The 16,802-nt window shown below is 37.1% G+C and overlaps 1 protein-coding gene across 1 annotated transcript; it reads right to left on the reverse strand.

Moving 5' to 3' along the window:
- Nucleotides 1-5,830: 5,830 nt before the first annotated feature.
- Nucleotides 5,831-8,035, reverse strand: ppp1r27a (protein phosphatase 1, regulatory subunit 27a). Its single transcript, XM_053515481.1, has 3 exons — nucleotides 7,256-8,035; nucleotides 6,905-7,055; nucleotides 5,831-6,748 (listed from the first exon to the last, which is right to left on the reverse strand). The coding sequence occupies exons 1-3, from the start codon at nucleotides 7,668-7,670 to the stop codon at nucleotides 6,628-6,630; spliced, it is 687 nt and encodes a 228-aa protein (XP_053371456.1). The 5' UTR covers nucleotides 7,671-8,035; the 3' UTR covers nucleotides 5,831-6,627.
- Between the last annotated feature and the right edge of the window lie 8,767 nt (nucleotides 8,036-16,802).

Here is a 16,802-nt window from a genome sequence, read left to right on the forward strand (position 1 = left end):
CGCATGCGCAGTACCGAGCTCCGGAGGCTGCTTCCAAATTTCAGAGCATCAGCTCCCAGAATACAAGTGAGAATTAAAAAAGTACAAGTCTGATCCAAAAAGAAATGTTAAACTGAATGTTGAACATACTTTTGAAGCTAGTTAATGTAATAAATAACTGTACTTAATGCACTTCACAATGATTAGATTTTATAAAGTGGATTATCATCCAGGTCTTAATACATTAATTATACAGTACTGTAAATCTCTGTAGTTTTAATTTTCACAGATAGCCTAATAACTGGTTAATTTTCTGAACATAATCCAACTATTCAAATATGTCTCATTATTCAAATATGAAAAAAAATTGTGGAAGTGGATCTGGTGGAAAAAGTTTGAATATGTCAGCCCTAGAGGTATAATAATAATAATAATAATAATAATAATTATTATTATTATTATTATTATTATTACAGTTCTGCTTGATTTTTAAGCTATTAAGATTTGAATTAAACCAATTAAATTCTTTTTCTTCTTCTTCCTATATTATTAAAGCAGGACTATAATAATAATAATGATAATAATAATAATAATAATTATTATTATTATTATTACAGTCCTGCTTGATTTTTAAGTTATTGAGATTTGAATTAAACTAATTAAATTATTTTTCTTCTTATTATTATTAATATTATAGTCGTGCTTGATTTTAAACTATTGAGGTTGTGTTTAAACTCACTCATCGTCTATACCACTTTATCCTGTGATCAGGGTTGGGGGGGGGCTGTAGCCTATCCATGAGACTTAGGGCATGAGGAGGGGTACACCCTGGGCTATCTGGGACACCAATTATCCTAATTTGCCTGTCTTTGGACTGTGAAGAAAACCGAAGTACCCAGTGGAAACCCACCAAGCACGGGGGGAACATGCAAACTCCATGGACACAGACCCGAGATGGAAATCGAACCCAGAACCTGGAGGTGCAAGCCGACAGTGCTAACAACTAAGCCGCCATGTCTCCAATCCCATTATTATCATTATTAATACCATTATGATAATTTCAGTCCTGCTTGAATTTAAGCTATTGCAGTTTGTACTAAACCAATTCAATTCAACTGGTCAATCAAAGAGGCTCAAAGAACCTACCATTAAATATAAAAACTTTGGTTATAGATGACACATACAGAAAAAAAAATCACGCCGGTTATGATTAATAGACCCAGCATGTATAAACACTGCTCAAACTGTCAGTTTAAGGTGAATTATCAGGCTAAATATGTTTGATAAAGATGTGGTAATTCGAAGAGTACTGTGAAGCAAAGAAAAAAAAAGTCACCATTCCAAGCTAATAAAAAACAGTGTCTGGTAATGCACACTAAAATTCAGTTAGAATATTACTCTGATTACAGCGCTCATTCACCAAGCCATTTACCACCACACAAGATAAATTTTTATCCAAAGTTTATATTGTTTTTGTTTTGATGATGTACAGTCCAGTAAATTTCACTGGTGGCTAATTCATGTGTGACAAAGATTCCCCATGCTACGAGGAACCATTTTTACAATCTGAGCAAGATGGACTTTGGCATTGTCATCCTGGAGTATGCCCATGCTATCAGGGAGGAAACATTCTTGGGAGAACCTGGTCATTCAGTACATTAAGGTAGTCAGGTGACTTCATTTTATTGCCATTAAAACGCCAAATCATAACTCCAGAGACTTGGACTCATCAGTCCACATTACTTTTTTCCATTGCTCCAAAGTCCAATCTTCATGCTCTCTAACAAATCGAAGCCTTTAATCCAATAAGTGTCAATAACAAATGGTTTTCTTATGGCTGTGCAGCTGTTTAGTCCCAATCCTGTGAGTTCTTGTCACATTATACATGTGGAAAGCTCTTACCATAATTATTAAACATAGCTGTGATTTATACTGTAGCTTGTTTACTATGCAACTTTACCAAACCTTTAAGTGTTCTCTGGTCATGGTCATTAATTGTTTATTGCAAAGATAACAGTTCAGCATTATCTTTCCTTTCAGGTTTTAATAATAAATTAAAAGAGTTTTTAACCTAATTCTACTAACTGCATCATTTCGGCATCATCATACATCTTTCTCAGGCAGTGTTTAAGGCACATTACATAAATCTACAGTTACAGTAATTATAATTATATAATTATAATTGTAGTTCTTATATTTCTACACATAGAAAGGTTCTTATGTAAAAAAAACAAAACTTTTTTTTATGGATTTTAGCTGCCCGGATGATTATTATTATATTCATTCCTCTATCCATCAACTGCTTCGTCCCATACATGCCAACCCTCCTGATTTTCCCAGGAGAGTCCCGTTTGTCATTTCCCTGTCCTGCATTTCTTCCAATTCATGACAAAAACTTTACACCTACACCCTGTTCCTGGTACTATGTGTGCGAGGGTGTTCCCTTTTATACATGCACCGCTGCAGCAGAACTAGCATAATGTCATTGTCTCCCAAGCAAACATGAGACTCCTCTGCATCTCTCATGCAAATTCACCCTCTTAACTGCCTCTTCTAACTACCACACACAAACACACACACACACACACACACACACACAGAGTAACCTAAGTTTAAATCGTGGAGAACGGTGTGGTGAAGCAGTAATGACTGTAACTGTCGCACTACTCTGTTCCGGTGGACACAAACTGGTTTTAATGAATTATTAAAATAGAGAGCTTATCTGGATTTAGGAATGTTAAGCAGATGCTGATTCATAGACTGCATATGTCCTCTGGGTGGTGCTGTAGACTAGGATGCTGCTGCGATCACCATACCGTACAAATCATGGGATATTTTTACTCCCAAAGACTAAATGGCATTCTAATTATTCAATATATTCCGAACATTTTAACTTATCATGATTTTATTTATGATTACTGCATTGTAGTTTGTTGCAAAACATTTACACTGGGTATGTTGCACAGAGTATCAAATCCCAGTGTAATGTAGTGTTTGCATAAAGAAAAAGAAAAAAAAGACAGAAGTCCATGCTTCAATTCGAGCAGCAAACATATGACAGAATGAATGTACAATTTAAGATTCTGCTGTAGGCTGTACAAACTATCAATCCAAAGAAAATGTTACATACAGGTATTAGAATATACTGATTGATGTGTCATGCAAATTATTATATACCAAACACCCATAACATTAAAACAAGTTGCATAATATTGTGTAGGACCCACTTGTTCTACCAAAACAGCTCTGGACTCAACAAGACAAGTAGCAGAGCCTTGAAATAATGTACTATAATTTGCAAGGAGAGGCCTCCACGGATCAGACTTGTTTGTGCTGCAGATGCTCTGGCCTTAGATCTGGGGAATTTGGGGGCAAGGTCAACACTGTGAACTCTTTGTCCTGTTTCTTAAAAAATCCTGAAAAAAATTGCAGTGTGGCAGGGCACAGTATCCTGCTGAAAAAGTTCACTGACATTAGGGAAAGTGTTGCCAAGAAAGGGTATACTTGGTTTAGTTTAGTAGAAAAGCCCAAATCAACATCTGCACGAATACCAGTTCCTAAGGTTTCCAAACAGGTATTAAACTGCTTTTGTTGGATTGCCTATGTCTTATAGTGCATCCTGGTGCCACACAAGCACCCATGTGTTCACATGATGTGGAAGGAAATGTGAGATAGCAGACCAGGTTATCTTTTTCCATTTTTTCTATCGTCCAGCTCTGATGTTCACATGTCCATTTGTTTAGGATATACACTCTCTCCAGTATTCAGCAATAAAGGCCCGTATGCAGCAAGCTGTGATGCACTTTATTTTCTGTCAAAGCCAGCATTAACTTGTGTTATAGTAGCTCTGACTATTCACTTGCTGCCTAACATATCCCACCCTTTGAAAGGTATCATTGTAAAGTGTATCAGTGTTATTTATTTTACCTGTTAGTGGGTTTATTGTTTATGTCTGATTATAATATAATATAATATAATATAATATAATATAATATAATATAATATAATATAATATAATATAATATAATATAATATAATATAATATAATATAATATAATATAATATAATAATAGATGACATTTCTTTTCAAGGAGATGATATCCAGTAGCTCCAATAATAATAATAATAATAATAATAATAATAATAATAATAATAATAATAAGAGGAAGAAGAAGAAGAAAAAAATAAGAATAAATGAATAAAAATAAAACAATGCTTCATGTATCAAGCTAATTATGATGAAAACATTTGTAAAGCATTTAGATAAGAGACATGATATTTAAAAATCCTGTTATCTGGCTTAAATATTTGTAAACTATGAGAGTGCCTAAGCATCACAGAATATACAAAAATATCTACATTAATGAATTAATTGACAATATAATGCAATTTCTATACTGATTCTATACTGATTATGTGGTGACTATCTTTTTTGTTTTCCAAATTGTAGTTTATTTAAAGAATTCTAAGTTTATGTAATAATGATATTCATTGCTGAAATAATAAATATATTTAAATAAAAATTAAGGAAACAAATCATGTTTAAGTCAAGTTAAAACTTCTTTCATGTCATTCATTTCAAGTCATCATCAAATCATTCTATTAAGACGAACCAAATTGAAAAAAAAAAGAACACGCTGGTCTGAGCCTGACACACTGCAAGCCAGCATGCTCTAATAGGCTTGTTGGTGAGTGGGATATGTGAAAGCAGGTTTATCTATACAGATGAATAATAGAACACATCAGGATGGTTTTTGTCTGTCTGTTTATTTGTGAATGCATCACATAAAATCTACTGAATGAATTTTAATGAGATTTTCACTTGGCTGAGCTAGAAGGAAAATATAGATGTTGTTTTATCACAATCGGTCCTTGGGAAGGGAAGATATGCTACTTTGAAATTTAAATGGAAAACGCCCTTATATCATAAAAAAATCAACATTGAAAAAAATCAATTTAAAATAGTTTTAAATACTGTAAAAGCTGTTTGGACAAGCAGACAAATATTTTGACCTAACCACAAAGAAGTCCTGTATAGATGAGGCTGATTGGTGTTCCTAATTGCCCTTATTGTGTGAATGAGTGCGTGTGTGTGAGTGTGTGTATGTGAATGGGTTTGTGTGCAATGGGTGTGTGTTTGTGTGTGTGTGTGTGTGTGTGTGTGTGTGTGTGTGTGTGTGTGTGTGTGTGTGTGTGTGTGAATGTGTGTGTGAATGTGTGTGTGAATGTGTGTGTGTGTGTGTATGTGTGAATGGGTGTGTGTGAATGGGTGTGTGTGTATGTGTGAATGAGTGCGTGTGTGTGTGAGTGTGTGTATGTGAATGGGTTTGTGTGCAATGGGTGTGTGTTTGTGTGTGTGTGTGTGTGTGTGTGTGTGTGTGTGTGTGTGTGTGTGTGAATGTGTGTGTGAATGTGTGTGTGTGTGTGTATGTATGAATGGGTGTGTGTGAATGGGTGTGTGTGTATGTGTGAATGGGTGTGTGTGTGTGTGTGTGTGTGTGTGTGTGTGTGTGTGTGTGAGAATGTGTGTGTGTTTGCGTGTGAATGTGTGTATGTGTCTGTGTGTGTGTGTCCTGCGATGGATTGGCACCTTGTCCAGGGTGTACCCCGTCTCATGGCTTAAGTCTGTTGGAATAGGCTCCAGGCCCTCATGACCCTGTATACAGGATAAGGCGGCATAGACGATGAATGAGTATAAGTGAGCGTTCATGCTCAAAATAAAGTTGCAATGCAGTAATTCCTGCTGGGATGTGATTGGTCACATTTTCACCGGCCTGTAAAGATGTTGTTATATGTACAATAAAGTTATAAATACTCTCACTATATTCTGTAAACAAAAGAAAAAACGTACTAAAGCGATAAAAAGCACCTTTATTTATGAAAACGGTAAAAAAGAGAAAAACATAAGACTTTACATGACAAATTCCACATGTTTTGTAGAAATAGTGCACTCACATTTCGCAGTACAGAAAGTACAGTATTTTGCTGATATACACTTTTCATTCTTAAAATGCACATGTTTATAGTGTTGTCTCAAGCTGCCCTGCAGACAAGAGATCCATTTCTGTTCTGAACAGGTTCAGGTCAAGTACATATACCTTGTGTTACAAGCACCTTAAACCACTGGCAGAATTGTGTGCTTAGCTACATTTTATGTATTATGCACAAACCTCTGAACATTATATCAGGCCCTTGTGTGATTTTAAATGAGAACCGTCATGCTCGAAATGTAAGGCCTGCACTGGATGGAGTTCTTTACTACATTGATGAAAGGATATGGCTGTGTCCGGAGTTAGGGTGCAGTGTAATCCGAGCTCCGGAAGAAGGTCATGCTGTACTCAGACATTCAGAGGCAATAGCATGTGTGTAGTAACTGCGTAGTTGGGAAGGGAGATTTTTTAGGATGGAAATATGACAGTACGAAAAAAAGTATACAGTATGTATGAAGGAAAGCAGCAAGCACTTACAGTATATTCCTATATGGACATGCACAAAAAGGTGATTTTTCTATCACATAAGAAAATATCTTAATTTCCTTCTTCCATTATAGTAGCTCCATCCTCTTAGACAGACTTGAGTCCAGAGGAACCATTTTCTTGTAGTTTTTTGGGTGTGTGTGTGTCGGGGGGTGTTTCCTTTTGCTGCCCGTTAGCCACAGCCCACTTCAAACAGTTTGACCAGCTCTTTGCAGTCAGGGTCAATAAGATCTGCTGGCTTCTCCCCGTTTGCATTCTCAGCTTCTGTACTAGCCCCTAAAGAAAGCAGATACCTGTGGAGAAGTGTAGATTCATTCAATAAAGTGTATTTTTTTATAATCAACATATTTGTGTTAATATAGTTTCATTCCTAAATACTTTTAACATCTATTTTTATTTCTACGCCGCATATGCTGCTTTTACACATTTATTTCTAAACTCGAACATACTTCGCAATCTCAGGGTAGCCATCACTGCAGGCCATGTGCAAAGGTGTCCAGCCGTCCTCATCTCTTTGATGAACATCAGCTCCATATTTTATAAGAAGCTTCACACACTCCAGGTTCCCTGCGAGAACAGCCTCATGGAGAGCTGCCATGCCTGGCAGGGAGAAAGAGACATGGGAAGATAAATGACTTGCCTCACAGATTTTTGTCGCAGACGTTGCTTGTTCGTCTTCTAGGCAGTACAAAAGTTAACTAGAATAGACAAGTTCACTCTTGTCAACTTTTGTCAATGATTTTGTCTATTGATTGAGAACTAATCAATACTGGTAAAAAAAAAATGAGAAGCTTGCTTACCAGAATGGAAGATTGTATCCACTCGCACTTTCCGCGCTCTCATAAAGCGGCCAACCATTTCCAGATCTCCATGCCGGACATGGTCCTGGAAGATGACATCGTTGGTAAAGCGGACAGTCCGAGCAGGCTTGCGTGTTACAACGGATGTCTGATGTACAGGTGTACTCTGATTGCTGACATATTGTGAGGCCTTGTTGTAGACTGGCTTGTATGAGGAAGAAGTGCTTTTGTAAGCCGAAGTGTAAGCAGGAGGAGTGTAGTAGGTCGGTGTGTACTTTTCCGGGCTGTAGTAACTTGTGGAGTAGGAGCTTGTAGAGTACTGCTTCGGTGTGTAATGCGTAGGGGTGTAGTGTGTTGGTGTATATGTGCTCGGACGTGTGTACTGAGACACGAGGTTCTGGTAGCTGTACTTCATTACTGCAAGAGCTACGCTTTCGCCTCCTCCGCTGCTCCGAGCTGAGGAGGAGGTGCAGAAGAAATGTAGGGGGTAAAAACTAATCCACAATACAGGCAAGATCCTCAAAGTCAAAGGCCTCCTTTCTGTGTTACGCTCTTCAGGAGACCTCTAGCACAGCAGTAGAAATGGTTCACAGTCCTTCTTAGATACCGTACCCGCTTCTGATCATCGTTTCAGTATATGTCCAATATAAAATACTTGACAAAGTTTCTTGATTACTTTTCTTTCCAAACCAGAGTTTTTGAATCTGTCACTCAACTTTCTCGTTCCTCCTTAGTATACTTCGTTTAGCATTTTCGTTTTGGGATCTCCACTGACTGCACAGCCTGAGGTGGAGCCCTTTATATCCTTTGTCAAGTTATTTCGGGGACGTCATTCCTTGTATCCAGTGACTTCACCGCAGTGGCAAGTGGCTGCAGTACCATGGACCCTCCTAGTATGCTGTCACATGCGACACAACCTTTGACTCTGCTCCCTGTGAAGCACTTTCAAAAATTCACCCAATACGTGCAGTGTGACATGATGGACCTATGCCTATTTTTGCTGTAGATGAAGGAAATAAAAGTTTTAAAGCAGGCACATGCTTTCTCATGGCCTGCAGGAGTATCATGTGATCTTTTAAGATCGTTTGAAAGTGCCATTAATCATGCTGGTCAGAGGGTTTGGTTATGGCTTGGAACTAGGGCATAGCATTTAATATATATGGTGACAGATAGGTGAATGGAGTTTGATGTAAACCTGTTAATTAAAAATACTGCATCATGTTATGCTGATAATGCTCGAGTAGAATGTCATTAGTAATTTAATTATGAATTTATTATTATTATTATTATTATTATTATTATTAAATTTATTACTATCATTATTATTATTCTCCATCTCAGCTAATTTCCAATGTACCCATGAATAACTGTTCTTGTATTGACGAAGTGCAACACACTGCTTTACCACTAGCTGTTTTTTTTTTTTTGATTTTACAACAGAGTAAAACTGTTTCTTAACGATTTAAATGAAAAATATTAAACAAGTAATTTAGATTACGGAGCTACGGAGTAACACCAATACAACAGTGAAATTTCAGACGAACAAGTTTCAACACTGCATGCACACAAATGCTGTCGAATGTGGTTTTAGAAATGACATAAATCAAACTTGCTAAGTTTAACTATTCACTCAGTACGGGATTTCGAACGCGGCTCAACAAATATGCTGTTTAGATTTCAGTTTGTCCACACAGGGGTCATTGATGCTATTTGTGTGTGTCTGGAGTGAGCTAATCGTCATGTGTGCGAGCTGGCTCAGCTAGACAGAGAAGTCTTTTTACAGGATCCAGGCAGCAGCATGTAAAAGGTTTCAAGTTCAGAAAATTTGCTCCCATCTTTACTAGATTAGAGATCACGTCCCAGGTATTAAAAACATCATGTCAAGTATTTTTCACTGCCTACTGTTCATATTTGATGCTTCTTGCTTTTAGTCATACAAATGCAGGCAGAAAGTGTACAAATGTGTTTATTTCAGTTCAAAACATAAGTAAAAACAAGACGTTTTTCCCCCCTCATGTTTCAAAGTGTGTTGACTACACTCTGAAGTCCAGACAGATATATATACTGCAGCACTCCTGTAGGATGACCCCTGTAGGATGTGGGATGGATCTTTAGAGAGTACCAGAGCTGGTTTGATCTGGATTTTTTTTCTTTCTTGGGCTCAGCGTTCAGCATCTCAAAAAGGTGAAACTGAGTTTGGAGAAATAGCAAGTACAAACAGTTATCTGTTATAATTTTTTTTTCTTAAGGCACATGCAATCTCCCAGACATTGACCTCATGAGCAGGAATATATTACATTATTAATATCCACTGCGATGATATTTTTGTCTACTCTTTTTCAATGCATTTATTTATTTATTCTTTAATTAGAATAGTAATCCTTAGTTAAACACCTCTCATTTCCTAGAAACAGGTTTCTTTTGTGGTCAGAAAAAAAGATGACTGATAGAGTGCTTAGGTCTAGACAAATCGACTTGGCAGTGACTGAAAGTTTGTGACTGCATGCTGACTCTTTGGCCCTTTGCTATCATATTTCATGCTGACTTATATGGCAGAGCACATAGAAGGTTATTAAGCTCCACCTACTAAATTGCCAGGAAGAGCTTTGATTGGCTAAGAGAGGTTGTTTATCTGCACAGTTTTTGTCATCGTTTGGATGTGAGCCAGGATGTTGTGACCTCTCAAAGACACAATCACACATCAGAAATACCAAGCACCTTCCTTTAACACAACCACACAATTTAAATGGTACGCCTTGCTTTCAAAAGGAGATAAGTACTGACCTTCAGCAACAGATCCTTGCAGTGTTATATATATATAGTGGAATATAACTGTACTGTATACACTTTGAAATGGATAAAACCCACAAAAAGTAAGTAGCACTTCATGTAACCCTTTCACAATTCTGGAAATAGAGGAGTGCGTTTGGTGTTTTATATTTATACCCAAGCCTACTTCAACAGAAAATCGGAGCAATGCCACCTGCTTATGCAGATATTATTTTTTACGTCTAATAATTTCTAAAAACATTTATTTGGTTCTGTTTCACAAAAAATAATCAAAACTCACCATGACTGAAGATCTACATGCGCTTAAATTCTATATCCCAGATTTCAGAACAGCATAAAGACATGGACGTGGCCAACTCAATCTCCCAGCTTATACAGAGTAGCTCATCTGATTATTAACCCAAACCTGCATGCACTTATTATCTGAATTTAAGATCTTCTTACTTATGTCTGTTCCTTATGTCTGTTTTAACCGAGCACTATTTCTAGTTACTGATCTTCTAGCCTTGACCTTGCATTTTGTTCTAGATTCCTGCAGCTCATCGCTTAGATCAACCAGCTGTGGAACACTGCCTCAACATTACTACCACCGCCTGCTCCCAGCCATTCACCTGTCATTCTCTTGGAAAAAATATCCAATTTACACCCATGGAACGCAAGGGATTTCTACGGCAGCACTGACTGTACAGTCCATCCCAGGGAAAATGTACAGGGCGAGTGAAAAGTAAAATAAAAAAATTGGTCCATATTTCCAGTACAAATTTATTTAAACAAATTGTACTTGTCATTTATTACAAAGGAAAATGAAAGCAAATCTTTAAATTTGAACATATGCGTCATATGGTGGCGTCAACCAATTTCCTCAAACGGCCAGGGATAGAATGCATTATTGGGTAGTACTCCATTGATATTACAAGTTCTTTAGCCATTTAATATTGCCTAGTCAATTTTCACCCACCCTGTATATCACCAACTTTATAATACTGCTTGCAGACAAAACTCAAGTGGGTCACTGTAATGAGAAAACCTGGCCTGGTATGATCAATTTGTACAAGGATTTCACAGAGTTTTTGATCACTTCCCTGAAGGAAAAGGAAACAAATGAACAGCTGCTAATGATAATCACATTGAGAATTCACACTAACAGTACAGATGCACTGCTCAGAGGAGGTTTTCTGTTTTACAGCTCTGTCTGCTTGACTTGATGCTGTTGGGAAGTTCATTGATCAAGACACAGTGGCCATACTCCAGCTCAGACCTTTCCCATTACAAATGTGTTTATTAGAGTTCAAGTGTGGAAAGAGGGACCAAAGCATCAAAATGCAGATTGGAGCCTTCCACAAAGAAAACATCTCTCTTTTTTTTTGATGTAACCACTAATTTCTTAATCATTTCCTTGCCTACAGCAACAACCCACAGATTTCTTTGTAAAACTTGGAAATTGTTGGTTGACCTGCTTTTCATAGTTTCCATTATCCAAGTCTGCTTTTACCCTCTGTGGTGGCTTAAATGAGGTTATGATAAATTCTCAGTTTCCCCTGACAAGGATTATTGCAGCCCTTGACCAGCTCGGAGAAAATCGGCACGGTGCCTAAAATCTGGTCCACATCCATAAAATAGATAAATGGAAGAAAGCAGTTAATACCACCTCGGGACATTTTAGATACTGTGTAATGCTGTACAGGATTTCCTGAGTGTCTTCAGCATTTTAGTGTTTGATTAATGATGTGCATAGAGACATGCTTGGAAGATGAGTCATCGCATATGTTGATAATTATTTAGGACATTTTCTACCTTTGCTACTTAGTATCCCAGGCCAAGAATGTCTTGTTGGATATCTTTGGCCATAAGCTGTACATAAACAGTGAGGAGTGGCAATCCTAGATATATTATTTGCCCTAAGGGAGTGAAAGGTATTGACGGTAAGAAATAGGGCAATTCCTATGAACATCAAAGAACTAAAGTGATTTTTGGGGTTTACAAACTTCTTTGGCAGTTTATCTGGGACTTTAGAATGCCTACTGGTACTGGTACCAAAATTCTGATGTAGAATACAGTGTCTGATCTTGCATTCACCCATCAAAGAATCTTGGGCAATCTCTGCCCACATTTTCCAGAATTCAAACTCCAATAAACCTTTTGTGGTGGAGATTGGTGCATCAGAGTCTGGGGTTGGTGCACTCTTGACTCGAAGTTTGGGTCAGAACCCCAATTTTCACCCAAAGCATATTTCTCCAAAAACCTCACTTAGGCTAAGAGGTAGTATTAAATATTTAACAGGGAACTATTGGTGCGTTCCCTGTTCAATATTTAATACTATTGGTAACTATCAGTGTTACCATTACTTCAAATTGCACTTGGAGTAATGGTAACACTGACTGGAAAGGTCTCAGCATCCATTCTTTATATATGCTCACAATGACAACCTTCAGTTCATCAAAACATCTAAGTATATGACTACCATGAAAGTTTGGTGGGCAATCTTTTAAGATAATTGAATTTTACCTTCCCCTACCAGCTGGGCTTGAAAAATATACTGAAATCAGTTCACATCTGCATTCTGCTTCTCTCCAATAAAACACTGATGAGTGCATTCTGCCTCAGTTTATAGGCATGATTTGATTGGAACATGCCCTCAAATCCCCACACAGTGTTTCAGTGATAAGAAATTCATGCCCACACAGCTTGGAGGCCATCTGATCTGACCACAGGACATCCGCTTGCACACCAAACATTTCAGTTCCTCCAAGGATGATATTAGTGGTCCAACATGCGCAGTGAAACCAATCACTAAGTCTTAAGCACCATGTTTTAGACCTAGCCAGTAAAATCAGGCCTCTGTCCATGCCCCAGAAACCATGGCTGCATATTAAAGTTGACTTCCTCACTGATCTGCCCCTTCTTAAAGTAACATCATCATCATCTAGTGATTCTTGGCTGTTGCCCATGGCATTCCAAATTGCTGAGCTCCCATTTCAACATTTATTTTGATGCTATGGTATACTTAGAGAACACAGTGAGCAATCAAGGCCTCAGTTCACATAACAGCTAAGGAAGGTATTTATGGTAATGCTGGGATCTCAGATAAACTTACTTCAGGCTATCACCCACATCACACTTATTTGCAGATTTTATTGCCAATAATCTAATCTAAGTTTCAGACACATGAAACTCAGGCACTCAGGTGCTACTAAACCAAGCCTTTTTCAGTGTTCTGGTATAACAGTCCCTGCTTTTCCTGTGGAATGTCACTGCTGTGAAGCACTGGAGGAATTGACAAGTATAGGAACACATACCCCAACAATTAATGCTAGCAGCACAGTCTAACATGAAATCCATAGAACAGTATAGGAGACACCAACACAAAATATAAACCCAGAGACTGAATATTGTTTGCCAGCAAGGACTTGAGATCCGTCGGCCAGGGAGGGAAATTGGGCCATCAGTACTTAGGTTCATACAAAATACGCAGACACCTTAATGAGGCCACATAAAGACTAGAGCTGCCAAGCCACAGTAGTATGTCTCCCTTTTCTCATACAGTAATTGGCTCTCGTTCAGTACAGTATTTTTTATATGCTCAGTTTAGTCCTGTGAAATACTTTGACAGGTCCCTAACGTGACAACCACTGTTCTATATATTACTTTTTGGTATATGCTTAGTCATATTCATTATACCCTTTAAAACCCTTATTTGTGTTATACGGGTAACTTTGATCTGTACTGTACTCGGGGTCTGGTGGGGGAATGACCTCCAAATCAAGGCTCAAATCCACCAAAAGAATAAAAAAATGTCAAAAATGTGTAAGTGGACAATCACTTACTGGACATTGTGTCAACTTTTTGAGACACTATCCAGTGTCTCAAAAAGTTAATTTTGTTGTCTGAAAGAGGGATAAACTTATGTTTCAGTGCAACATTGGAAATAAAGCTATTTAAAAACAATGTTGAAAGGTGGGTAGAACTACCACCTCTTGGCAAAGTCACTAGATCTTTTAAATGCCTGAGCAAACTGAAATTGAATATGTAGGTGTGGGCACTACTTGCTTAATAACTTGGATAGCGGCTGTTGTGTATAGCATAGCAAGCATTTTGTCTTCACATAGATGGAGAAAAAAAGGATCTATGATGTAATGGAGGTTTGTGTGGGGTAGAATTACCAACACTACAGCCAAAGGTACTAAGTCTGCATTCTGCCTTCTTAGAATATGAACCAGGCACATAATTCTCAGAAGGATTATTCCACTATATCCATTATTGAGAAATTTGTCCAAATGATTCCATAGATTTCATGAGTCAACTCTAAACACTTTTTATTGAATTGCTGTTCTCCTGTGGGAGGCAGAACTGAAATAGAATCTGTGGCTAATTCAGATACTGTAATGCACGGGTTGATGGAGGAGGCTAATATTTTTTCTGTAAATGGCTTGATTGATGTTGTGTTTACATGCAAACCTTTAATGCACTTCTTTGGGACATGGAAAATAAGTTTAGTTATATATAGTTTGTTCTATAAATTATATGTATATTTGGTAACAGATGAAATGTTAGTTGATATCAGATATCAGTATGATTAGTCTATATCATACAGAGATATTAACTTTTACCAGTAATCAAGTCACTGAGTGCAGCACTGTGTATGAAAATAGAGGATATCTCCTGCCTAAATTGAGCATGACCAGACTGGCTTGCTGCACACCTGGCCCTGGCACTGAGTAACAGCATGATTCCAGGCTCTAGTTTTTAAGCCCTAAGTTATGTTCAAAAGTTTCCATTGAGATTTTAACAACCATAACACATAAATATTTTTATAGTAGACTCTTCTTGGTAAGTGTCTTCGAAATATATTGTCAATAAAAAAAATAAATAAATAAATAAAAAAAAACTAACAATATATCAGATTTTTATTTTTTACTTTTAATTTTATTCTATAAGTTAAACTTTCATATTCTAGATTCAATATATGTTAAGTGAAAAATTGCAACCTTTTTTTATTTGAATTTCACTGGTTAGGGCTTACAGCTCATGAACATCAATAATCCAGTATCTCAAAATAATGGAATACATTGAAATTTGGGGGAAATTTCTATTCATAAAATGTAAATTTAGTGTGTCTCTTAGTGTAGTTCAGTACATGCAACTTCAATCATCGGGATAACTGCTGACTTGACAGGTGTCCAGAAAACCATCATCAACACCCTTCTCAAGAAGGGTAAGCCACAGAAGGTCATCAATGATGGCTGGCTGTTTACTGAGTGCTGTATTGAAACATATTCATGGAAGGATTGTTAAACAAAGCCAATTCAAGAATTTGCTGATGATCTACTGGTGTTGGTTTTACTGTGTTTTATCAAGTTCATGGTTAATTGACTTTATGCTTCCATCTGTTCACAAGTTTAATTGAGTCACTGATTTTCTTTTTCAGCAAGACTTAGCAGCTGCCCACAGTACCAAAACTTCCACTTACTGGTTTGCTGACCCTGATATTTCTGTGTTTGATTGGTCAAACAACTCACCTTACCCCGAACCCTATGGAGCACCTGAGGTGTATTGTCAGGAGGAAAATAAGAAACACTTTACCCAACAATACAAACAAGCTAAAGGCTGCTATCAATTTAAACAGGTTTTCAAAAATGTCTCAGGAGTGCCACAGGGTGATTGTCTCCTTGCAATGCCAGATTGATGTAGTAATTTTTGCTAAAGGAGCCCTGATCAAGATTACATAAATGAGCATACCTTTCAGAAATTGGACATTTCTGTATTTTAATCATTTTTTGATTGATCTTAGTAAATATTCTAATATTTCGAGATACTAGATTTTTGATTTTCTTAAAAAAAATTAATAAAACCATAATTATAGAAATTGACACCAAAAAACAAAAAAGCTTAAAATTGTAATTAATCTAGAATTCCAACCAACTATAGGCCCAACTTTATATTAGTCTGTAAACTTACATGTTCTTTGTGTCAGATTATACAAAGAAGATTGATATGCAATTCAATAACTACATTCTGCTTACCTCTTCAGTCAGTGTTTAATGGGCTTGCATAAACAGAAACAACCTCCTGTAGCTGTTCATGGCTGGATAATTGAGCACAAGATGAAAAGCCTGTGAGCTTGAAGCAATAAGGATTTTCTGTCTATTGGGTTGGTAATGCCTGGTAGGTTTTCAACTCAATGTAGTAGGGACCAGGCATGTAATTATATGCTGAGAGCAAATAAGCATGATTGCTTGCCAAAAAACAAAAATTTGTAGCTGAATCTTTTTGTATTTTTGTGGATTTTGACAATGGTCTTTTATGGTCTTTATCTTTATATTGGCCGATGTTGAGGATGTCAACTCACAAACAAAAACCTCTTTACAGTGTCCACAAAGTCTGGCTGTAAATTACACATGTAATACCACAAATCCAGGACTTTCTATGAAGCAGAGCTCAGTGATTGTAACTCTGGCTGAGTGCAGTGCACAGGTTTAAGCCAGTACAAACTGACATTGAGTAGGTAGTGTAGGCATTGCCAAACGGCACAGCGGCTGTTGTGCTACATAGCAAGCATGATTGAGAAGTTGGAGGGATAGAATTACTTGCACAGGAAGAGAAAATGCTGAAATATATAAGAAGTTGTGAGAAATAAGCATGTAAGCATACAAAGACTACTTGCTGTGGTGTAAGACTGTAAGACTTTGTTCTTAATTATGGTAATTAAGTTTCATTTTGGAATGTCTGTGCATTTCTTTATTATTTTCATTAATTTGAC

This window comes from Clarias gariepinus, chromosome 16 (genome assembly GCF_024256425.1).
Source record: "Clarias gariepinus isolate MV-2021 ecotype Netherlands chromosome 16, CGAR_prim_01v2, whole genome shotgun sequence".
In the NCBI taxonomy this organism is placed as follows: domain Eukaryota; kingdom Metazoa; phylum Chordata; class Actinopteri; order Siluriformes; family Clariidae; genus Clarias; species Clarias gariepinus.